This window comes from Eriocheir sinensis, chromosome 37, assembly GCF_024679095.1.
Source record: "Eriocheir sinensis breed Jianghai 21 chromosome 37, ASM2467909v1, whole genome shotgun sequence".
Classification (NCBI taxonomy): Eukaryota; Metazoa; Arthropoda; class Malacostraca; order Decapoda; family Varunidae; genus Eriocheir; species Eriocheir sinensis.
This window is the reverse complement of record NC_066545.1, coordinates 6070285-6095095: the sequence shown is the minus strand read 5'-3', so window position 1 is coordinate 6095095 and position 24811 is coordinate 6070285. Positions and strand designations below refer to the sequence as shown.

General features: G+C 44.9%; 2 protein-coding genes across 5 annotated transcripts in view; one reads left to right on the top strand and one right to left on the bottom strand.

Moving 5' to 3' along the window:
• LOC127008133 (irregular chiasm C-roughest protein-like) overlaps positions 1-19613 on the top strand; it is a 120287-nt gene extending 100674 nt beyond the window's left edge. For 2 of the 4 annotated variants that reach the window (XM_050879772.1, XM_050879771.1), the window contains 2 exons: positions 10942-11192; positions 12568-19613. In XM_050879772.1, coding sequence (XP_050735729.1) covers positions 10942-11192; positions 12568-13095 — 779 coding nt within the window. In that variant the 3' untranslated portion in view covers positions 13096-19613. Of the gene's footprint in view, positions 1-1672; positions 1709-10941; positions 11193-12567 lie in introns of all 4 variants that reach the window. The other 2 variants (XM_050879769.1, XM_050879768.1) reach the window with 2 other exon arrangements.
• LOC127008458 (uncharacterized) lies at positions 15717-24521 on the bottom strand. The gene is made up of 4 exons (XM_050880602.1): positions 23686-24521; positions 23007-23595; positions 18177-18297; positions 15717-15736 (listed from the first exon to the last, which is right to left on the bottom strand). The coding sequence occupies exons 1-4, from the start codon at positions 24519-24521 to the stop codon at positions 15717-15719; spliced, it is 1566 nt and encodes a 521-aa protein (XP_050736559.1).
• Positions 24522-24811: the final 290 nt, after the last annotated feature.

The window sequence follows — 24811 nt, the reverse complement described above, 5'->3', positions numbered from 1 at the left end:
CTGCCTCTAAAACCAACCACACACAGGCTGTAAATACCTGCCCGGAGGCTTACCACACGCCCACCCTAAACAGCGGCACCAACACACGCACAAACAAACAGCTGCCGCAAAAATAAAAATAAACGCCAATAAACAAACACCAATAAGCGCAACAAACACGATTTACCGGGATATACACACAGCCAAAAGTAATCCCCTAAAACTTTTGTTCCGCTCTAATACCGTGAAATAAATAGTAAATAAATAAATCAACAAATAAACAAGTAAATAGATAAATAAATGCATAAATAAATAGATAAATAAAAAATAGGCTTTAGGAATACAGAGACAAAGGAAGAAGACTTAGGACACCACGTAACGCAGACATTGAAGGATAAAAAAACAAGACCTGAAAAAATTAAACAAAAGATAAAAACAGGAAATAATGAAACAAAGCAAAAGAATTAAAATGTGATACGATGAAACAAAAGAAAAAAAAAAACTAATGATGCGAAATAACAAAACAAAAACACGTGAAGTAAAGGAACGAAAAGGAACAAAAAAAGTGAAATAATTAAACGAAAACAAAAATGAGAAAAAAAACGTGACATCTAATCAAAACAAAACAAAATAAAAACAATAACAAAGTAATAATAACAAACAGCCAATCGGTTTGCTTGATTATGTGTGTTTGAAAGCCGAATAATAACACACACACACACACACACACACACACACACACACACACACACACACACACAGAAAGAGGGCGCCGCACAAATGAATTAATTAAACACAACTCCCAGATAAGATACAACGCCGAAACCTTTACATTAATAGCACCGAGGGGAAGGTAATGACAGAAACAATACGATTTCCCTTTTTTTTTACCCCTTCTTCCCCTTTCCTTCTCCTCCTCCTATTCCTTTCATCTGTTCGTTTCACCTGTCCAATATCCTCCTTCTACGTTTTCTTTTTCTTATCTCTTCTTCCCCTTCCTTCTTATTCCTTCTTCTCCACCTCCACTTCTACCTTCTACCTGTTCGCTTCACCTGTCAAATATCCTCCTTCTACGTTTTATTTTTCTTTCCTCTTCTTCCCCTTCCTTCTTCTTCCTTCTCCTCCACCTCCTCTTCTACCTTCCACCTGTTTGTTTCACGTATCACTATTCTAGGTCTTCCTAGTCACCCATCCTTGACTTCCCTTTCTTCCACATCCATTATTTCTCCTTTATTATCCTTTTATCAGCCCGTCTATGCGATTCTCTTTTTATAATCTGCTTCTCCTCCTCCTTTCCCTTCTATCCGTTTCTCTTCCTCCTCTTCTTCCTCTTGTTCTTCTTCCTTATCTATCCGCTTCACTTATTATGTTTTCTTCTTTTCTTCCTCCGATCCATTTTCCTTTTCATCGTTCTCCTCTTCTTCCTTCTATTCGTTTTCCTTATTAGCACCTATCCTCTCCTCCTTCATCTCCTCTCCCTCCTCTTCCTCTTCTTTCCTTCTTCTTCTTCCTCCTCTTCCTCCAATCCTCTCCAGTTTTCGCTCCCCTTGTAATTTCCGTCTCTAATGACAATATCTTAAAAGGTCATTCTTTCATAATTGGCTCGTCTAATTGCCTTCAGTATGCAAATGTTCGCTCAAAGCCGAGAGGGTTCGCCCGGAAAATGCTGTACTTATGACATTGATGTTTCCAGATTACCTTGGTCGACGGACTGTGAGGTTTACGAAAGGTTGGTATAGACTGTGTGTGTGTGTGTGTGTGTGTGTGTGTGTGTTGTGCTTTTTCGTGGACGAGTGTTTCTTGATGTATATATGTGCGCATGTATGTATGTATGTATGTATGTATGTATGTATGTATGAATGCCTTGTCGGTCGATGCTACAGCTAAAGAAAAAAAAAAGTAAGCCGGTTGTGTAGTTTGTGTACGCCCCTGTATGTGTGTGTATACTCTTGTGTGCGTAAAGCGATTGGTTATTATAGTCGTGTCTACACCGCTTGTATACGTACATGCAAAAGCTGGACGGCTATGTATACCTTTTTGTGGCCGTGTGTGTATCGGCTGATGATGGTGGTGGGTGACTGGCTAAAGATTGCTTGATAACGCTGCTTTTTACACCTTCAATTCTTCTTCATTTTATTTTATTTTTCACGTAATCCTTCTTCATTCGTGCCATTCCTCTTTCATTTATTCATTCATTTCATCGTTCCATCGTGTCTTTCGTGCTTTTTACACCTTTCTTTCTTCTTCTTTATTTTTTTTCAGTTAATCCTCCTTTTCTTCATTCCTTCCATCCCTCTTTCATTTATTCATTCATTCCATCGTTCCATCGTGTCTTTCGTACTTTTATATCTTCCTTCTTTCTTTCTTCCTTCCCTTTTTAATTAATTCTTTTATTCTTCTTTTTTTCGTTTATTCCTTTTATCCACCTGTCATTCATCCATCCAACTGTTTCATTCTATCTCTCTTTTCTTTTTCTTTATCTTCCTTATTTTCCTCCCATCCATCTTACTTTCATTCATTTCTCTCTTTCTTCCTCATTTTCTTTCCCTTCTTTGTTTCCTTCCATTCATTTCTACCTTCCTCCTTTCCGCCGTTCCTTCGTTCTTTTCTTTCCCTTCCTTCCTTCTTTCCTTTCCTCTTTCCTCCATTTTTTCTTTAATCCCTGTCTTCCATTCTTATAAATATGGCAAACTTTCGTAAATACAATGCCAAAATATAACTTAGAAAATATAATGAGGTATTTATAGAAAGACCTCTCTCTCTCTCTCTCTCTCTCTCTCTCTCTCTCTCTCTCTCTCTCTCTCTCTCTCTCTCTCTCTCTCTCTCTCTCTCTCTCTCTCTCTCTCTCTCTCTCTCGCATGTGTAATCTGTAATCCACTAACAGCCACTGCGTCCTCTGTAATTCATTGTTAAGTAATCCTGGACTAGAGTAATTCCTGCAATTGTGTAATCTGACGGAGAGGCACGCACACACACACACACACACACACACACACACACAGAAGATTATGGCATGTGTGAATCTCATCCTCACTGCGTCAAAAATAAACAGCAAAACAGAGAAGAAAAAACATAATTACGCATATACACAAAGAAAAAAATATACATGACTGACTGATCAAACCTATTTCTTATCACTGGTGGAGATGCATACGTGTCCTACCCTCCAAGTATGTATATTTATGTATGCACACCTGTCGTATGTATGAATGTATGTGTCTTTGGAATGATGTGTGGGTTTATTTTGAAAAGGTGGTAATAACAGTATCATTGTCCATCGTTTCGTCAGCTTGAAAAGAAAACGAAGTAAATTAGTAAATGTATTGTAATTTCGTACTAACAATATGCATCAACAATATTTATAACAGTATTTCCGTGCATCGTAAGGTCACACTAACGAAACCTTGTAGTTATGCAGTATTATTTTTTGGGGGGGATGGGGGGAGATAATAAATGGGTTCCATTAGTCACAAGGAAAGGTTGGGAGTTGGAAAACGAAGAGGAGGAAGAGGAGACGTAGAGATAGAAGGAGCAGGTGACATTGGAGAGGAAGCAAAGGGGAGGAGAGGATGTGGAGAAAGAGGTCAATCCTAAGTAGGAGTAGGATAAGTAACAAGTAATACTCGAAGAAGAACCACGATAACCAGGAGGAGGAGGAGGAGGAGGAGGAGGAGGAGGAAGAGGAAGAGGAAGAGAGAATTAGAAAAGGAGGATGGAGAAGAGAAGAATAAGAGTTAGGGAAAGGAGGAGGAAGAGGATAAGAATGAGAAGTTAGAGGAGGATGAGGAGGAGGAGGAGGAGGAGGAGGAGGATAAGGATGATAAGTTGTAGGAGGAGGAGGAGGAGGAGGAGGAGGAGGAGGATAAGAATGAGAAGTTGGAGGATGAGGAAAAGGAGGAGGACGAGGAGGAAAAAATAATAGGAGTTTGAAAAGGAGAACAGTAAGATGAGTTAGAAAAGGAGGAGGAAGAGAAGAGCATGAAGTTAGAAAAGAAAGAGGAGAAGAATAAGGAGTTGGAAAATAGAGGAGAATAAAAGGAGTTAGCAAAGGAGTAGAAAAAAAGAGCAAAAATGGAGTGAGAAAAGAGGAGAAAGAGACGAAGAATTAAAGGCGATAGAAAAGGGAAAGGACGAGGAGACTAAGACTAGCCATCATCGTCATCTCGGTCTTGTTCTGGGTCATGTACCGTGGTCATGTATCGTCGTCCTCGTCATGGTCGTCGTCGTCGTGTTCTCAGTAAGCTTTGAGCGTGTAATTGGTTGACCGGCTGGAGGGCCATGCGAGAGCCACAGGGAGCCACGGGAGGACCTCTCGAGCCACTTGTAGGCGTCCCACTAAGTCCACAGGTCACATTTGGAGTCGGGAATTAATTGGTGTTTGAGGCAGGTCAAGCCCTCTCCTTACCCTCCCTACCCTACCCTGATACACGAGGAGGAAGATGAGGAGGAGGAGGAGGAGGAGGACAAGGACGAGGAGGAGGGGTTGCGTGAGGGCCTGTCGAGTACGGTAATCTCCCACGCACGACAGTTTCCTCTCCTCGCCGACAGCCCGCCGCAGCCTCAGCACTTTAGCGCCCTCTGCCTCCTGTGTCTCCCCTACCGCGGTGAGGGAGGGAAGGAGGGAGGGAACGAAGGAAGATAAGCGACAGGAGGGAGGGAAGGAGAGAATGAGGAAAGGAGACGGAGGGAAATAAGGAGACAGGAGGTCCGAAAGAAAGACTGGCAGATAGGAGACAGAAGGGAAGGAAGGAGCAAAAGGAATGAAGAAGAACCAGAGGGAAGATAGAAGAGGAGAGACAGGAAGGAGGGATGATGATACATTTGGGGGAGGGGGGGGAAAGGAACGAAGGGAAGAATGGACGCAGAAGGGAGTTGAAATGTAAGTAAAATAAGGAAGAGGAAGGATAGATGGAAGGGATGTTTGGAGGACGAATGGAATCAGGGAAGGAGGGAAGGAGTAGAGGAGATAGGAAACTTAGAGGAATAAGGAGATTGTAAGAAGTAGCAAAGAAGAAGGATGGAATAGAGGGAAAGATGGAAGGCAGGTCGAGATGATAGAAAAGAATGGGGAAGACAAGGAAGACAAGAATGTGGAAGGAATGAAGAAGGGTAAAAAGATGAAAGACGGAAAAAGATTAGAGCATAGAGGGAATATAAATAAAAGTTCAGGTGGTGAATGAAAAAAAAAAGCCAGAAGTACCTAAGGATGAAAGGGCGGAGGTGGAAAGTAAACCGTAGAGAAAGAAAATAGATAAGAACGAAGAGATAATATGAGAAAGAGGAAGAGGAACGACGGGGGTGGATAGAGGGAGGAAGAACACAAGTACATAGACGTTATCAGCGCACCAAGGTAGAAGAGAGAAAAAAAAAAAGAAGGGGACGGAGGAGAGTGGTGTTATCTGGAGGAGAGAAGAAACGGAGAAGAGAGAGAAGGGGGATAGCAGAAATGAAGAGAGAGAAGGAGGAGAGAAGAAATGGAGAAGAGGGAGAAGGAGGAGAGAGCAAATGGAGAAAAGAAAAAGTGATATGGAGAAAAGAAGAAAGGAAGGATGAAATAATCTAAGAAATGAATGCAATAGAATGGATGGTAACAAAGGAGATTAGTGGAGAGAAAGAGATGAGGGAAGAAACAAAGATCGGTACTCTTGAGACGCCTCCGACTCTCACATCAATTATTTATAAAGGCCCAAAAAAAGTTACATGCATTCTCACGAGGGTTTTTTCAGGTTCATGGTAAAAAGAAGCCTTGTCAAACTACCATCAGGGTCAAAAAACTACTCCTGGAAAGGCCAACAAGTTCTATAAAAGCCTTACTAGATGTGTGTGTGTGCTTGCGTGGCGAAATGCTTAATACTCTGTCCCTAAGAAACAAGACGGAAAGTACCAAATTGTCCAAGTAGAGAGAAGAGGGTTGGAGGGAGTGAAAAGGGGGGAGGAGGAAGGGGAGGGAGGTTACCTGTTTATCAAGGGAGAAAAGCCGGAGGGAACTAGATTATCAGGGTGGAAATAGGGAAGGTAGGTAGCCAAATTATCCAAAGGGAGAGGGAACGAGGAGAAAGGGAAGTAGGGTGGAAGGGAGGGAGGGAGGGAAAGGACCTGTTATGGCTCAATCCATCTATGTGTGAAAGCGGGAAGAGGTGCGTGAAGAAGGGAAGGAAAGTGGAAGATGATAAAAGGGAGGGTAAATAGGGGGGGTAAGTTGGGGGGGTAAGTACATGGAAGGAGGGAATAACAAGTAGCAAGAAAATAGGTAGAGATAGAAATAGAGTCTGATAGATTGAGATAGAGAAAGAAAGGGGGAGAGGAAGAAAGACAGACGGCGAGAGGAAAGATCTGAAAACTGAGGAAAGCTGATAATGGAAAGGAGAGAATGTAGAGAAAGTAGATAATAAGATAGAAGGAAGGGAAGAGAAAGAAAATGAAAAGAACAAAAGGAATAATGATGGATAGAATAATTTGTATAGAGGAAAGAAGAGAGAGAGAGAGAGAGAGAGAGAGAGAGAGAGAGAGAGAGAGAGAGAGAGAGAGAGAGTGAGGAGAAATGAAAAAAGAATAGATGGAGGGAACTAAGATGAAGAAAGAATGGGAAGAGGGAAACTGATAGACGGAGGAACTGAATTGGGAACTGGAGGGATGGTGCTGCCCCCCCCCCCCCACACACACACACACACACACTCGCCTAACCTAACAGCTCTTCCAAGGCAGCAGCCAAACCCCAGCCACTCGCAGTTAAGGCAAGTTAATAACCAGCCGAGGGTAGTTAGGGAGAGTTAGGCTTGTTACGACCCTCCGGCGGGTAGTTAGGGCCAGTAGGGGCCAATTACGGCGGCGTTAGGGGTAATTAGAATGCTCGGAATGGCCTAGTTGTCGGGGGGGGGAGGGGGGGGAGGGGAGGGGGGAGCTGCATCGACCAATCACGCGCCACCTTAGTAAAGAGGGTCGTTGTCATTAGTCTGTTAGTGTTAATTAGTTTTTTTTTTTTCGGGAGTTCTCTTTTTTTTTCGTCTTTCCTTCCTCCTCTAATGACTGATGGATCCCGAGTGATTTGAGGCCATTTAAGAATTAACTTGGTTCATTATGAGGGAGAAGTTATGTCTCTCTCTCTCTCTCTCTCTCTCTCTCTCTCTCTCTCTTCTTAGATTTCTTCTTCTTCTTCTTACTTTTCTTCTTCTTTTTCTCCTTCTTCTCTTCCTCCTCCTTTTTCTTCTACCTCCTCTTCATTTTATCGTCTTTTTCTTCTTTTTTCTTCATTTTTTCATTGTTACTCTTTTTTTTTTGTTCTTCTATTTCTACTCTCATTTTATTTCTTCTTTTTCTTCCTCTTCTTCCTCTTCTTCTTCTTCTTCTTCTTCTTCGTCTTCTCCTATTTCTTTTTCTTTTTCTGTTTCTTCTTCTTCTACACTTTCATCTTCACTTTCTTCTTTTTCTTCTTCATCGTCTATTCTTCCTTGTTATGTTCATTGTCCACCTGTTCACGGCACTCCTACAGGTATGCGACACACAGGTATGAGCTTATTAATCACCTGGACTAATATATCTTAACTGTCATTCCTTAATTTCAAATACATCACAAAACAAAACATCATAAACGACTTAGACCAATAACATCTTCGTCAGCTATTACGTTACAACACAAATCTCGTCTTAAAACAAAATACTTTAACGCCCAAAATAAAAAAAAAGTACAACAGACAGGTAATTAAGAAAAGGAATTTGTGCATAGGGTGTGTAAGGTTGGGTATTTTTATAGTGGCCTTCTCGCTTTTCCATTCGTAGATGCTCTTTATATTCACCATTTTCTTCTGTCATTTCATCTTTTGTCTTCCCGGAAATAATGGCAGGAAACAATAGGCTTTTTGTTTCCTTCCAATTGGACGTCGGACAACAACAATAGAAGGGAAAAAAAGGAGATGACTAGTAGGGAAAGATTCTTCATGATGGATTCACCCTAATTTTTCCCCAATATTTTACATCTCTCTCTCTCTCTCTCTCTCTCTCTCTCTCTCTCTCTCTCTCTCTCTCTCTCTCTCTCTCTCTCTCTCTCTCTCTCTCTCTCTCTCTCTCTCTCTCTCTCTCTCTCTCTCTCTCTCTCTCTCTCTCTCTCTCTCTCTCTCTAACCATTTCTCAGACATTCCTCTCATCCATTTTCTCTTTTCTTCACATTTCCCACACACGTCGATCATTACACCCTTCTCTCTATCGATCCATCTACTAAAATCCATCTTCACACAGTCTTCACTCTCCTAAGAATATTCTCACGTCGTACGAGGACACAAGAACATCAGAACGAAAGGAGTCTGCAAGAGGCCGACTCATCACAATTCTCTGTCCCTGACTTGTTTATACCTTTCTCTCCCTCCCCGTCTCCCACTATTTTTGTTTATGTGTTCCTCTACACCTCCCCTTGTACAGCCGCCCTTCTTTCCCTTCCCTTCCTTTCCCTTCCTTTCCTCACCCTTTCCTACCCTTTCCTTCCCTTTCCCTCCTTTCCCTTCTCTTTTCTTCCCTTCTCTTCGCTTCTCTTCTCTTCTCTTTTCTCCTCTTCTCTTCTCTTCCACTCCCTTGCCTTCCATTTCCTTTCTCTTCTCTTCTCTTCTCTTCTCTTCTCTTCCACTCCCTTGCCTTCCATTCCCTTCTCTACCATACCTTTCCTTCCATTCCATTCCCTTCTCTACCATACCCTTCCCTTCCCTTCCCCTCCCTTCCTTCCCTTTCGCTTCCCTTCCCGTCCTTTCCCGCCTCAGTGACTCGCCTCCCCTGCGCCAAACACACGAGTAAACACAAACTCTTCCCAGAAATCTGCCTCCGCCGCCAATGTCACTTCCCGGTAACGTATCTACTGAGGCGGCCCGCACCGTCTTGCCGACTGGCTTTTGTCTTACTTCAAGGACGCTCCGCCTCGTGTTGCTTTGGTCCCGCAAGCCGCTGTTCCTCGATGTTTCCGCTACACGATGCAAGAGTCTATGGTTTTAACGAAGCCGCCACAACCGTCTCGCTACCGTCTTTTGTCTTGCAATGGTACTTCCCTACTTTTGGTCTTACAAGATACTTACTTTATTTCTTTATGTCACTTATGTACACTTGAGGATACAGGAGGATGTAGGTTATCAAGACACGTTCATAAACAGCTTATTGTGTATAGCTGATAATACCGGATTATTATCATTCAAAGTATGAAGTTACAAAAAATATTGATATTTGCTATAATAGCTAAGATATAAATAGTACCCACAGTCATAAGATTTTTGTAAATTTTTATATAAAGCATCTTACTGATTTTGTTTACGACTACAAAACAAAACGTCACATTACAGATTTTACACTACATGAAGTTACTGAAGTAGCATCTGCCTGGATACTTCATTCACTTTGGCACCGTTGCTAACGCTCGTAGTTGAATCAATAAACAATTAGTTAAAAAATTCAAAAACAACACTAACTTTCATTTTTTTCCTAGGCGACAAAACACCATGGCAGCCTTATACAATATCCACCTCAATTTTCCTTTCCCGCATTATTTACACATCCATGATCACAGAACCGACGAGGATGAAAACACAGACTCTAGGTAAGCCTGGCGTGACGAGAGATGCCGCTCCAGCCGCCGCACGCGTAACCTAACAGCGGAATCTTGAAGGTCATATCCTTATCCATCTCGGAACCCAAGCACACATATTCGACAAGACTTTCATAGGAGTCTTGGGCATCTCCATGAACGGTTTTATGACCCTGGTGGTAGTTTGCCTCTTCTGTACGATTAAATAACACGCATTAAAACTCGATAAATATCCCTTTTGGCCTTAGGAAATAGTTAATGAGAGAAGCGGAACCTATGAGACCGTGTGAGACGCTCCCCCCGCGAACTCCCACCACCTCTGAAGGGTACTCATAACGCCTCGCCTCGGTACGTATCAAGTGAATAAGGGATCAAGTGAAGGGAGCGAAGATTGACGCGGCACCTCAGTTACAGCACAAACACGCACACACGCCATTAGCTGCTTTCCGAGTACAGGTGGAGTGTCTTGAGTGTTCCTGAGGTGCTGGTATGGAGGGAGACTCGGAGTACTTTACCTCGATAACACGACCTTTAGATTATGAGGAAAGCCTTGTCTCGTCTCGTCTCGTCTCGTCTCGTCTCATCTCTCTCTCTCTCTCTCTCTCTCTCTCTCTCTCTCTCTCTCTCTCTCTCTCTCTCTCTCTCACTACGTATGCCAGCGTAAAGGAGGATAAAGAGGAGGAGGAGAGAAGGAGGAGGTGCTGGAGGAGGTGTTAAGTGGTGACCGTAGATCTATATTTGACCTTGTGAAGAGACTTTGTGACCCTTCACCTCCCCTGCCCTTCACACCTAAGCAGGGTTGGCGTACTCCAGATTCGTCCAGAATATTGAAGCTTTTTACAGTTAACGAGCAGTCTTATTTCACTAGATCCTCCTTGGCGTCAGAAATCGGACTGGACGTTTTCCTGCCTTGAAATATGTTTTGCTTTGTTTTGCGATTTTTTTTTTACACTAACAAGTACCACGAACATCTCCTTGCATATGATTATGTGCAAATGAGGGCATACGCTGAAGCTAAACGCGTCCTCTGTGCTTATCTCCGACACATGGACCACATACACATACACGCAAAGTGAGAAATCCACATACATTAAAATAAGAACATAAGAACGTAAGGAGTCTGCAAGAGTGAGATAAATATATACAGCAAAGCAACTATCCATTCTAATGACTTACAAATACATACAAAAAAAAAAACGTGGCATTACAGTTTATGAGGTTAATGACGGTGAGGTAAGCGCTGAAGACAACAACAAGCAACAAAAACAAAAACACCTAACCAAACCTCACAAGAAAAAAGACGAAACATTTTTTACCTCTCTCCCTCTATCCCCCCCCCCACCCCCCCCCCGCACCAATCAAAATCCCCACCATCACCTCCTCCTCTACTTCCCCTCTCCTCTCAGGGTCCCCAGTGCCCGAGAAGCCCCCTGCGGTGACGGTGGTGCCGGGGCCGCAGATCGCGAACATGTACTCGGCCCCGTCAGATACCAAGCTATCGGAGGAGGTGTGTTCGAGCCCCGCCCTGTCCAGCCGGCCCATGGAGGAGCTCAGCCCGTCGGAGGAGGCCAAGGCGCGGGCGGTGCAGGCACTCAACAGGCTCAGCGGCGACTCCGGCCCCACGTTCATCCCTGACCCGGTGCGTGACGCCGCGTGGGTGAGTGTGGTGGTGGTGGTAGAGTAGTGGAGTAGCCAGGAGTAAGGATAAGTATATGGGTGAAGGAGTGTGAGTGGGTGTAATGAAGGGAGGGGTGACTGGGTGAGTGGTGGGTAAGGGAGTAAATGGGTGAGTGAAGGGATGGGTGAGTAAGGTTATGGGAAAAAAATGGTTGCATCTTTATAAGTGTATGAATGAGTGAGAGAGTGGGTGGGTGGGTGGGTGGGTGAGTGAGTGTTTGTTGAGTGTGTGTTGAATGAGAAGAAAATAAGGATGCGACCTGGACAGCCACACTCACCCTCACGACCACACACTCAGGTGGACCATCTTACACCCTCCCACAGACACACTTCACAGGTACACCCTTCGCATATACACCCTTCCACAGCTACACAATCAGCAGATACACTCTTGCGTCGGTACAGACAGACATGCCCAGGCTCAGGTATAACACTCTCCCACAGGTACAAACTTCACAGGTGCGACCATCTACAGGTGCACACACTCCAGGAACACGGCAATAAATGTAGACGGAATTCGAACCTCATGAGACTAACTTTGTCGAGGACACTTTCTTATTCTCTTTCCAATTCCTGCGCCTTCTGTATTCTCCTCCGCCGTCTTGATCTTTCTCTCTTTTCTCCGTCTCCTGTTTTCTTCTCCTAACCCTCTTCCAACACGTCTACATTTCTCCCTCCGTTTCCCTTCTCAACCCCTTCTCAACTCCTCTAGTTTGCTATTCTTCCTGGCCTTCAAATCTCTCCTCCCTCCGTCTTTCTCTTCCTGAAATATTCTCTTCTGCTCGCTGTTCCTCCACCTTCCTCTTCTCATCTTCCTTTTGCTTCTCAGGTTCCCCTCCTACGGCTTATTGCTTCCTCTCCTTTTCCCTTACATTTCTTACTCGAATATCCGCCGGCCCCTCTACGCTGACATGTTTATTCGTGAATCAATATACAGACAAACGTCTAACGTCTTGGCATTCTCGCCCCCTTCATCTATTCATCTTCTTTAGACTTCTTATTTTCACTCACTATACGCCTTTTTCTTCCCCTTTCTTTAAACGTAAATTTCTCATATAATCCGTTATCGCCTCTACGCTGCCATTTATATCTGAAAATCGATGCACACACGACAAACTTAAGATGGTCCAAGTTTTTTTTTTTCGCGCCGTCCTCGCCTCATCTCCTTTCACCTCCTTTCTCCGTCTCATGTTCATCTCTTCACCTTCTTGTTCTCCTCCCTCTACACTTGCATTTCTCATCACTACACTTCCCTCACGCCCCTACACTACCAACAGGTCCATGCGGGAAATAATATACTAATACACATGCGAATATCCGTCTTGCCTTCCCTGCCCTACATTTCTCTCTCCCAGGACGGTGAGGGCGGCCGCGGCTACGTCCCCTTTGTCGACTACAGCGGGAGGGACTACGCGCCCATCCCCAACGGCAGGCGGGCGTCCATCAGCGACCTGGGCCACTACACCGCCGCCCACGCCCACCAGCACTCCCCCAACGCCTCCTCGGACTTCTGCACCATCAGGAGAGGGACCCGAGCGGCGGACTTAGGCGGTGAAGGCTTCCTGGGCTCACTATCGAAGTACCACGACACGACGGCGACGCTGCGGCACAACGGCAACGCCCACACCCTCGCCAGACACTCCGCCTACACCCCCGCCCCCCGAAACCCCTCCTACGGCTCCCCTCCTCCCCCGCCCTACCCTAGGAACTCCAAGATCGGGTCCCCGCGTGGTCCTATGTCCCCCGGTGGCACTAATGCTATCACGCTCCCGAACACCAACGCGGCAGCCACCACCCTGGGGCACCCCGAGGGCCGTGGATCACCAGAGGCACAGTTCATCTTCTCCCCCGAGGCCATGATGAAACCCGGGACCCTTGTGTGACCCCGCCTCATCAGCCCCCCTTACCCCAGCCCACTCCCCTCATCCTCCCTGGAACGTCGCCACTCCCACGCCAATCTTCCAAACTCGTGACCTTCTGTATAGGAACGTGGGCCTTTGTATTCCTAGTTTTGTTAATATGGAGTAGTGAAAGTGTCCCTCCTCGTCTTGGCTCCCTCAAGGCCGCCCGACACCTGGTTACCTGGGGATATATCGACCAGGTGACTTGGGTCTGTCTCGCTCTTACCTGCCTACCACCTGCCTGCCTGCCCACCTGCCTGCCTGACTTCACCACCTGTTTACGCGATTACCTCAAAGAATGCAGATGAAAGGTGGAGGAAAGGAGAGAAAGGCGGCAAGGACGGGGCTGTCTTGAGTCGCGGAGAGGGAGGGAAAGGGAGAAAGAGGATAAAAGGGGGAGAAGGGAGAAAAGGGGAGAATGGAAGGGAAGGACTCGGTTTATGCATTTATGAACATTTATTTATAACATTTAAACTCTCTCTCTCTCTCTCTCTCTCTCTCTCTCTCTCTCTCTCTAGCATTTACCTACCTCCTCCTCCCAACGAAGCTTCGGGAGTGGCTTCGTTTTCTTCGAGCCTCTGCCCAGCGTAACAATCGACCAATTAAAGCGCTAATGGGTTGTTTGGGCCCAGCCAATTACCGTCTGGCTTTCTCCCCTCCCCCCCTCTCTTCTCTCCCATCTCCCCTCTTCTTCCCTCCTCCGTCACCCTCCCATGTGGAACCCAAACACGAGAGGAGGAGGAGGAGGAGGAGGGAGAAAAGGTCTGCAGAAAGTAAAATCTCATGAGGAGGTATGAAGAAGGGGAAGAGGAGAAGGACGAGGAGGAGGAGGAGGAGGAGGATGAGAGTGGGAGAGGGAGACGGAGGAGAGAGAAAAAAATTCGAGTTATTGGAAAAGAGCGCGTGAGTTTTTCTGAAAGAGGAGGAGGAGGAGGAGGAGGAGGAGCTGATGATGAATAAGAGAAAAGCAACGACGCAGGCAGGAGGAGGTAAAAAAGTGAAAACATAAGAGGTTGTTGCAGGAAAGGAGTGAATGAAGGTGGGCAGAGAAGAGGTGAAAGAGTAAGAGGAGGAGGAGAAGGAGGAGGTGAGAGAGGGAGAGAGTAGGCGGGAGGGAGAAGTGGCAAAAGTTTTATCAGTTAGTATTTGCTTTCTCTCTCTCTCTCTCTCTCTCTCTCTCTCTCTCTCAAACAAGCAGCAGAACAGATAATCGAGTCAGCACAGCAGCCTCTAGTCAGTCCCTCTCATTGGTGGATTGTATAACCGTAGCGTCCAATCACAGGCCCCGAGAGGGTGTGGCAGCCAGTCCCGTGCGTCCCCCGCGGTGACGTCACGGCGCGCAGCAGACGAGCTGTTTGTACATAGTCAATATTCCGATGACCTTGACTTCTTCTCACAGCAATACGGAGTGACATGAAGGAAGAGAGATAATAATAATAATAATAATAATAGTAATGATAATGTAAAAAAAATCACGTGTTGTTACTATTCTATCATTTATTGTTCTCTATTTCCGTTATTGTTTATGTTTTCTCTATCACAGTTATTATTTTTATTTAGTTATCATTATTATCAACTTTTTTTTCTATGATGCATTTACCGAGGATAACTACGTCTTCTAAAATGCATGAACTTGTATATCATTTTTGGCGGGTGTTCGGTAGAATATCTATCGTAATATCTACCGTGAAATTATATAAAGCCAAAAGAATAAAAAAGAACAAAGGTTGAATATAATAACTGTAATATTCGAGTTTCGTAAACCCGAAACACACACACACACACACACACAGACACACACACACACACACACACACACACACGCTAGTCACTTCTTAACCAACTTTTCCAGACATAACCTCCTCCCATTTTCATTCAGTCCTCTCCCCCCCCCCCTCCCTTCCCCTTTTCTGTCCCCTCTCCCCGCTCTTCCTCCTCTCCTCTCTCCCCTCTCCCCGCCACCCAGTTTACTCCCACGACCTAATATTTTCTAGTGAACAACCTCCTCCTCTCCCCTTCTATATTCCTTTGCTTTCCTTCTTCTTTCTCACACCTTTCTCTCCCTCGTCTTCTCTCTTCTTTTTATCCTCTCCCCACCTATCTCCCCATCTCTCTCCCTCCCATTCTTTCTCTCCCCCTTCATCCTCCCCATCTCCTTGTTTTCATCTTTTTTTTCTCCCCTTCTTCATCTCTCTCGTCTTCTCCCATTCCTTTATCTTCTTCTACCCTCTACCCCCCTTGCTCTCTCTTCCTCCCATTCATTCTCCGCCTTCTCTCCTTTTCCTTATTTTTCCTTATTCTCCCTTCCCTCCCTTTATCTTCTCCTACCACCACTCTACATTCCCCCTTTTTTTCTCCCACCTCATCCTCCCCTCTCTTTCCATTCTCTTTGTTTTCCTCTTTCCCTTTCTTTCTTTACCCCGTCTCCTCTCTTCCCTTTATCTTCTCAAACACCCATTTACCCTCCTTTGCCTTCTTTTTTCCTCCCTCTCTTTCCCCTTTCCCTCCTCACCCTCACCCTCGCTCCTTCCCTTTGCTTGGTTAATAGAAAACGGGCGAAGTTCACCCATCAGGGCCAACTTAAGCTCATTACCTTCCCCGCATTAAGTGACGGACACAGCGCCTCTCGAAGCAGGGCGTTAGAGTGTTAAGCAGGGTGAGGGGTAGGGCAGAGTGTGGGGTGGTACAATATTATGATTTTTCTCCTCGCGGCCGGCGGGGAGAGGGAGAGGCGCCTTTAATTTTAATCTTATTTAGCTAAGCACGTGATGTCATATTAATTAATTAGTCCAAACGCGAAGAAAATGGAATCCTGAAATAATTATCTAGACTGACGTTCTTTAATTCACCTTTTCTCGTCTTTATTTTATTATTATTATTATTGTGTGGAGGTCTATTTTATTTATTTATTATTATTTTTTTTTTACTATTTATTTTGGCGGGGGGTCTTTTTTAATATACAGTTGTGGCGTGTGGTGATGAAAGTCTATCATTTTTCTAACTTTTTTTTTTTGGTTTAATTAATTCGTATTTCCGTGGTAATACTAAATGGGAGCTTTTATTTCTTCTTAACCGATAATTCTGTAAAAGCAAATTGCACCCTTTTATCTATTTTTTTTAATATTTATCTTAATCTTCCCTTTAGTCTGCGTTCCAATGAATTTAAGCTTTTAATTGAATTATTTGCCACCAATTTCATATAGCAACGCAAATTTTAAGTATCTTTTATTTTGTCTCTCATCTATTTTTTTTCTCTCATATTCTAGTGCTCTTTTCAGTATTTATCTCATATTCGCTTAAGTCTGCGTTCCAGTGAGTTAAAGTTTATAATCAACTATTTTCTAACATCAATTTTATAAAGCAAAGCAAATTGTACGTGGTGACTCTTCTGCTCTCCCCTTTTTCTGATCTTTCTCTCTCTCGCCGCTTAAATCTGCCCTCCATCGGATTGCACTTTTATTCCATTCAACTTTTCTTATTTCGCTGAATGGGCTCGCGATGACCCAAAAGGAGGAGTACCGGAAGTGAATCAGACTCGATGATGCTCAGGCGTTCCCGGACGAGGCGAGAGGGAGAGGGAATCGATGCCGGGAGGAGGAAGAAAACGAGATGTGAGTGTAGGAAGCGTCACCCCTTACGACCGTGTGTGTGTGTGTGTGTGTGTGTGTTACTTTTCTCCTTCCCTTACCTGTCTTCCCTTAATTAGGCGTCACACCTGCCCGAAACACACCTGTACCGCCTCGTGAATGACATAGTAGATTTAAAAAGAAACTGAATTTTACTTTTTTTTTTCTTACTTTCACCCCCCCTTAAAAAAAAGAATGTAAAAGAAATTTCTGCACAAAAGGACGCTTGTTTTAAATAAGAATAACAACACTTTCTGAACTTTTTTTTCCTTGGGAGCGTTGTTTAGAAACTTTTATGTGCTCTCCAAAGGCCCCGTTGAGAGAATTTTACTTGTGACTTCTTCAACACGGGCGAGTCAGGACTGTTTAATGCATTTTTTTCTCTCCCTCTCCCTCTCCCTCTCCCTCTCTCTCTCTCTCTCTCTCTCTCTCTCTCTCTCTCTCTTGCGTTTTCAACTTGACTCTTATCTCCAAAGTTTTTACCGCCATCATCACGATTTTTCTCTTGCATATTTACCTCATTATCCAAAATTTATCGACCCTTTTATGCCCAAACTTACACTTGTTTCTTCGTGCCTTTCTTTTCATACTTGCTATCTACTACTTTTATCACCTTCTCCCTTATCTGCCATTGTCTCACTTTCTACCTCCACGATCCACCTGCCCCTCCCCCCCTCCTCTCCTTTTTTTTTTTTTTTATACTTGACAACTATTTTTATTTCTTTCTCCCTTATCTGACTTTCACTCTCTACCTCCCTCCCCCCCCTCTTTCCATACCACTTTCTATTATTATTATTACCGTTCCCCTTGCCTGCCACTGTCTCACTTTCTACCTTCACCTTCCATTTGCACTCCTCCCCAATTTATTTTTCATATTTACATTTTTTTTATGTATTACCTTCTCCCTTGTCTGGTATTGTTTCCCTTTCTGCATCCACCTTCCTCCTGCTTCCTTCACTCTCTTCAATGATGCGCGTGACCTCTGACTCCACAAGGAAAATGGTTAGGTCAATTAGGGTTTCACGGTCTTGGGGCTGGCGATTCTGCTTGTTCCTTAACCGAACACAACGTCTCTGTCCCCGAGCAACACCAAGGTAAAGAAAAGAATCACCTCACAACACCTTCGACCTCTTACAAACCCAGTCCACGTGTCCAAAATCGTGTCTTTCTCTTAAATTCTCAACTCTTTTTTTATCGATGTCCTTCCCTCGATTTCTACTTCTGCTCCTATCTCCGTCTATTCCTCAAACCTTCCCCTGATATCTACTTCTGTTACTGTCTTCGCCTATTCCTCAACCCATTCCACAGTCCCATTCTCCTTCTTCTCTATCCTTCCCATAATTTCTACTTCTGTTTCTTTCTTCTCCTAATCCTCTTAACCTTCCAGAATCTCTTTTCCCCTACCCACTCCAAAGCGCCCCTCCCATTCCTTCCCACCTTGTTCCACCTCTCCAAACTCTCCACTTTGCCTCTTCCCCATCTCAACATCCTTCCCCCACACCCACCAGCCCACAGAGTCCTCCCCACAGTCCAGACGGAGGGGAGGGTTGGGGAAGTACTGAAAAAGGAGTTTACATGTGATTTATTGATAATATTATACGAGTTCGTTTACACCTGCATAACAAATAGCAACAACAACAATAATAATAATGATAATAATAATAATAATAATAATAATAATAATAATAATAATAATAATAATAATAATAATAATAATAATAATAATAATACGATAATGTGGGGAGAGCAACATCTCATCAATAATACTTTCTAAGAAATATTTAGATTCTGAAAATACGAGAAAAAGGTAAACACATGTAACAACTCAGTCTTCATCGATTCATGTTTATATTTTATGAGAACGAACACACACACACACACACACACACACACACACACACACACACACACACACACACACACACACACGGAGAAAGTGCATGTCATCACCGGAAAGCTTCGCCCAGTGTTCCTCCGCCTCCTAACTACTACAATTAACTACTTTATCTTCTACAATTAACTCCTACAATCAACTCTCGTTCTCCTACACTAATCACGCAATCCATAATAATCTGCCACTCGCATGAACAAAAATAACTCACGTACTACTTCTTCCTGACAAAATACTACTATACATAATAATAACATTAATGATAACACAATAAGTAATATATATTGTCGTAATGGAAGTTATTGTTTGCCAATGACAATGGATGTTTTTTTGCTTTCTGTCTTGTGACTCATGAAAACTAAAGACAACTGAGCTTTTTTTATTTATTATTATTTTTCTGCTTTTGTTTCGTTATTCGGTAAAAGTAAACTGTAAAGAATACGGGACTTGGTAAAATGTCTAATCCCTTTTTTTTAAATGTTTACGATAACTAAAGAAAACCGTGAACAAGTTTTCTCTTTTCTTTGTATCTGTGAATCCTTTGCTTCGTGTTCGGCATGATAACAGCCAATGTAATTATAAAGAAAACTCGCTTTCATGGGTATTTTCTCCCATTCCTACCATAACTATGATTATAAAGGAAGCGATGCCTATGATTCACTTCTTTATATAAGTTTCATGTCGGGTAAGAACAACTTTAACGAAAACGGGATTTAGTTGGGTGGACCCTTCTTAGAGGCGGGACTGACCTAGCCTGAGCCGCCGCCGCCGCCGCCACGGTACACTATCGTGACGGCCTCAGTCTCGCCGCCGCCGTCATCGCCGCCGCCCTCCGCTGCTGTCTACTGTAGAAACAAACGTTCTCTCCTTCGCTATAACGTAGTCGCTGAGTGCATGGAAGTGTGTAAATACCTGTACATTGCAAAACGAATTACTTGTTTGTATCTAAATGGGCATTTTTGGTAATAAATTATTTTGATTATTGTGGCGTTTGTTTTGACCTCCACCTTGTCCCTTGTCTAACCTACACATTTTTGATCGTCTCTAAAACAACTGCAGATGACTGAAGGAAAGAAACAAGCTCGCCTGACAGCACCTGTGACAATATAAAAAAACAAAAAAAACAGTTTTCACTTTTTTTTAGGTGAAGGAAAAAACATGATCTAAACGGAGGAAGAAAACACAAACAAAAAACGTCTGCAATATACGGCCTCAATAAAGAAAACAAAAGATGCCATAAAGAAAGGATCAAATTTGGTTCCGGTCTTGATGCTCTTCTCGTAAAAGGTAAGCCACCAAATGGGAAGGAAAGGAAAACAAAAGAGGACAACATGAAAGATAAAAGGAAAAAAAAGTATAATAGTCGTGTGCCCAGGGAACCCCGCGAGGATTTTAGGTCGGTATATTGTCAGACGCTTCCGCCTCACGCATAATTCTAAAGGCCAAAAAGGATGAGTGTTTTTTTTAGGTTCATGGTACAAAAGAAGGGTCACACTACCATCAGAGTCATAAAACTACCACAGGAAATGCTTAAAACTCCTACGAAAGCCTTGTCAAATGTGTGTGTTTGGGCAGCGAAATAATTAGATAGGTTACCTCACATCAACTATTTCCAAAGGCCAAAAAGGAAATCAGTCGGGTTCTAATGAGTGTTTTCTTAGGTTCATGGTAATAGAAGAAGGATCAGACAACCGCCAGAGCCATAAAACTACCCCAGGATATGCTCGAAACTCCTACGAAAGCCTTGTCAAATGTATGTGCTTGAGCGGGGAAATGTTTAAAAATATGGACGTCACAAGATATCTCACGTGTTTACGATCTCTACCACAGGAGGAGCCACCAGTCGCTGCGTCTCCCGTGATAGCTGCAAAGGTCACTGTGGCCGATAAGTCCCTTGAACTTTCCTCTCCCTCTCCCTCTCTCTCTCTCTCTCTCTCTCTCTCTCTCTCTCTCTCTCTCTCTCTCTCTCTCTCTCTCCCAATAACTCCGAAATTTAGCGCCGCCCCGCGAGCTGATGACTTGTTTGCCTCGAGGATTAAAGAGGAAAAACGGAGGTAATAGAAACCGACAAAAAGTTAAGTGATTATGACGGCGGCCATTGAATTCTCTCTCTCTCTCTCTCTCTCTCTCTCTCTCTCTCTCTCTCTCTCTCTCTCTCTCTCTCTCTCTCTCTCTCTCTCTAATATATATAAAATAAGTGAATATGCATCTTAAAACATTGAGAAAAGAAAGAAAGAGAGAAAGCAAGAAAGAAGAAAAGAAAGAAAAGTAAAAAAGAAGAGAGAGAGAGAGAGAGAGAGAGAGAGAGAGAGAGAGAGAGAGAGAGAGAGAGAGAGAGAGAGAGAGAGAGAGAGAGAGAGAGAGAGAGAGAGAGAGAGAGAGAGAGAGAGAGAGCGGAGAGGAAGGGAATCGACACTTATTTTGCAAACTAAAGCGAATTTTTCTAAAGTGGGAAAACACTGCGAAAGAAAAATAAACGAGGGGCGAACTGGACTGGACCGGACTAGAACCGAACCGAACCGAAGCGAACCAAACGGGAACCGAATCATGTCCTGTATTTTCTTTTTCTTTTTCTTTTTAACAGACTTTGGGATTAAGGTTCCGTTGACTTTTTTTTATAATCGTGGTGCAAACAGTTCTGTGTGTGTGTGTGTGTGTGTGTGTGTGTGTGTGTGTGTGTCCAGGCAGAAGGTATAGTATTGAATTTCACTTTGGTATTAATTGTGCAGTTGTTTGGGCAGAGTCGGACCGTCACTCCCACCCACTCTCCCTCCCTCTCTTTATCTAATATTCTCTCTCTCTCTCTCTCTCTCTCTCTCTCTCTCTCTCTCTCTCTCTACTTATATTCAAGGTAGATTGAGATAATTTTCAGGCCACGCATCAAATTTATTCTTTCGCATAATCCTGACAAACAGACAACACCACCTCTCTCTCTCTCTCTCTCTCTCTCTCTCTCTCTCTCTCTCTCTGTTCCGCGCTGAGTCACTCCCCCGTTAAATATGGATCCCGCAGCGGCTCCGGAATGCAGGTAATTGGCGGGCGGAAAATACCTGGGGCATCCACACGGCTCCTCGTAAATTCCCACGCCTCTGATTGTGTTGGCGCACCTGTGTGTGTGTGTGTGTGTGTGTGTGTGTGTGTGTGTGTGTGGTTATATTATCTTCTGCATCTCCCTTCAGTTTTAGTTGATGTGTGTGTGTTTATGTCTGTTTGTGTGTGTGTGTGTGTGTGTGTGTGTGTGTGTGTGTGTGTGTGTGTGTGTGTGTGTGTGTGTGTGTGTGTGTGTGTGTGTGTGTGTCGTTTAAAATCACCTCTTTCTTTTTCTTATACTTTTCTTTACTCTGTCTATTTGTGGACCCCATTAAATCTATGAGCCTGTTTTTGCTTATCTATGCCCATCTCTCTCTCTCTCTCTCTCTCTCTCTCTCTCTCTCTCTCTCTCTCTCTCTCTCTCTCTCTCTCTCTCTCTCTCTCTCTCTCTCTCCACCGGCCGGCCCATGCTCTTCGTGGTCACTGTACAAACCAAACCAACCTTAAACAGACCATTATGAACCCTCCCCCATCACCCACCCACACTCATAAACACGTCGCCCCATGCTTCCAACACACACACACACACACACACACACACACACACACACACACACGAGTCGTCTAGCCCAAAAGACAGTCCAAAAACATTAAACTGGCGGCGGTTTTGTAGTGGCGGCGAAGAGGGGAGTGCGGGGGAAGACGGAGAGGCGAGTTTGGGGGGGAGGGGGACGGAGGCGGCGGCTTGGCAGGGGAAAGGGAGGGAGGGAAAGATGGCGGGTGAGGCAGCAGGACATGCAGGGGTTAATGCCTTTTTCCTCCGTCCACTCACTCATCCTCTCCCACCCGCTTCCCGCTGCTGAATGTTCTCCCCACCAAGACCTTGCTCCTCCCTAGACTCAACTATTTTAAAAGGACACAGAAGAGTTCATGGTGCAAAAACCTTGTCACTATGTAGGCCCGTAAAACCACCCATGAAAATGCTCAAAACCTCTACGGAAGCTTTATCAAACGCGGGCCATAGTCTCAAGCCATCCTCCCTCCTCTTTGTCCCATTAGAAAAGCTCTTCACTTGGAATCAAATAGAATATCAGTCTTAACCGTATAATTATCGCTTTACAAACAAATATCCATCCATAATTACTGCTACCATCTTTATACACAGAATACTTACCACTGCATCAGTTAATATCCCTGCATCAAATATCACTCATTCTCTCTCTCTCTCTCTCTCTCTCTCTCTCTCTCTCTCTCTCTCTCTCTCTCTCTCTCTCTCTCTCGCACTTCGCTAGTTGTCGCACCCGTCGAAGTGTTCTGTTCACCACTTCCTCTTCGGGTGGGGTCACCCAGCCATCTTCAATCAGGGCATAAGAGCTCTCCACAATGGTTCTGATGGGCTCTGTCGTGTAGGCCGCTCGCACCTTCATCGTCGACAGCAGGAACTCCACCTCGAGCCGGCCAGGGACGGGGGCGTGGTTGTGATGTGGGTAGGGAAACTTTTGGAGCTTACCGTCGATGGTGCTAACTCTTGAGGGGCACGCCTTCGTGAAGCATTTCCAGTACACCGTTTTCTTGTGTGCCCTGCTCTGGATAAACACATGGGGCCCGGCGATCAGCTTCAAGCCGCCCTTGTACGCTGGGATGATGCGACAACTGTGGGGGTGGTTCTCAGGTGACGGCGGGGGCGGGAACTCGTCGCTAAGGCCTTCATACGAAGAGACGCCGTGATCGGGGTAGGGCAGCAGGGGCAGATCAGACTCGCTGGACGGTGACGGGGGCGGCTCGGGGTGCAGGTATGATAACAGGGGCTCCTCCAAGTGTAGGTATGGTAGTACGGACGGCAGCGCAGGCTCCGGATGTGGTGATGAAGGCTGCTCTGGATGTGGGTGTGGTGATGAAGGCTGCTCTGGATGTGGGTGTGGTGATGATGGCTGGCTGGGCTCCGGACATGATGATGATGACTGCATTGGCTCCAGATGTGGTGATGAGGGTTGTTCTGGTTCCGGGTATGGTAATGATGGCTGCCTGGGCTCAGGATATGGTGAGGACTGCATTGGCTCCGAATTTGGTGATGCGGGCTGCTCTAGGTATAGATATGGTGATGATGGCTGCCTGGGCTCAGGATATGCTGATGAGGACTGCATTGGCTCCGGGTATGGTGATGATGGCTGCTCTGGGTGTAGATATGGTGATGATGACTGTCTGCGCTCCGAGTATGGTGACGAGGACTGCAATGGCTCCGGGTATGGTGATGATGGCTGATCTGGGTGTAGATATGGTGATGACTGCCTGGGCTCCGAGTATGGTGACGAGGGGTGCTCCGACTTTATATATATTGCTGGAGGCAGCTCAGTTTGGGGGTAAGGTGATGAGTGCTGTTCTGTCTTTATATAGGGTGGTAGGGACTGCTCAAGTTTTGGATATGGTGACGAAGGTTGCCTCTGCCCTGGGTATAATGGTGGGGGCTGCTCCGGCTCTAAATCTGGGAATGAAGGCCGCTCCGACTTCAGATATAGTGGTGCTAGAGGTTGTTCAATTTTGGGATGTGGTGACGAAGGTTGCCATGGGCCTGGGTATGGTGGTAACGGCTGCTCCGGCTCTGGGCATGGTGACGAAGGCTGCTCTTTCTTGATAGAGAGTGGTGGGGGCTGCTCAGTTCTGGGATATGGTGACGAAAGCAGCTTTATATCCGGATATAGTGATGAGTATGGCTGTCTTAGGCCTGGGTATAGAGGCAAGGGCTGCTCCGACTGTGGATACGGGAACGAGAGCTGCTTTGACGTCAGATATAGTGACAGGGTCTGCTCAGCCTGTTGATGCGGTAACGAGAGCTGCCCTGGACGGAGTGTGTGGTGCTCCATGACGCAGGAGCTGCTGTGGGGTGACTTGTCACAGTGACAGTGGTGTGCCGCTGAGGTCACCTGACTTTATATACACCTGTCAGTCATGGTGGTGCATGGGGGGTGGGGTGGGGTGCAATTAACCCCTCTCCCCCCAGACCTGACCTGACTCCGCGAGGCTCCGGTCACTTATGGCGTGTGGGTGGGGTTGATATGTACTTCGGCAGGATAAAAGGTTTCTGGACTTAGCATGGATTAAGGACCGAAACAACCCTCACGAGACGGCATTGGACCTCGTGGCCGTTAAGTTG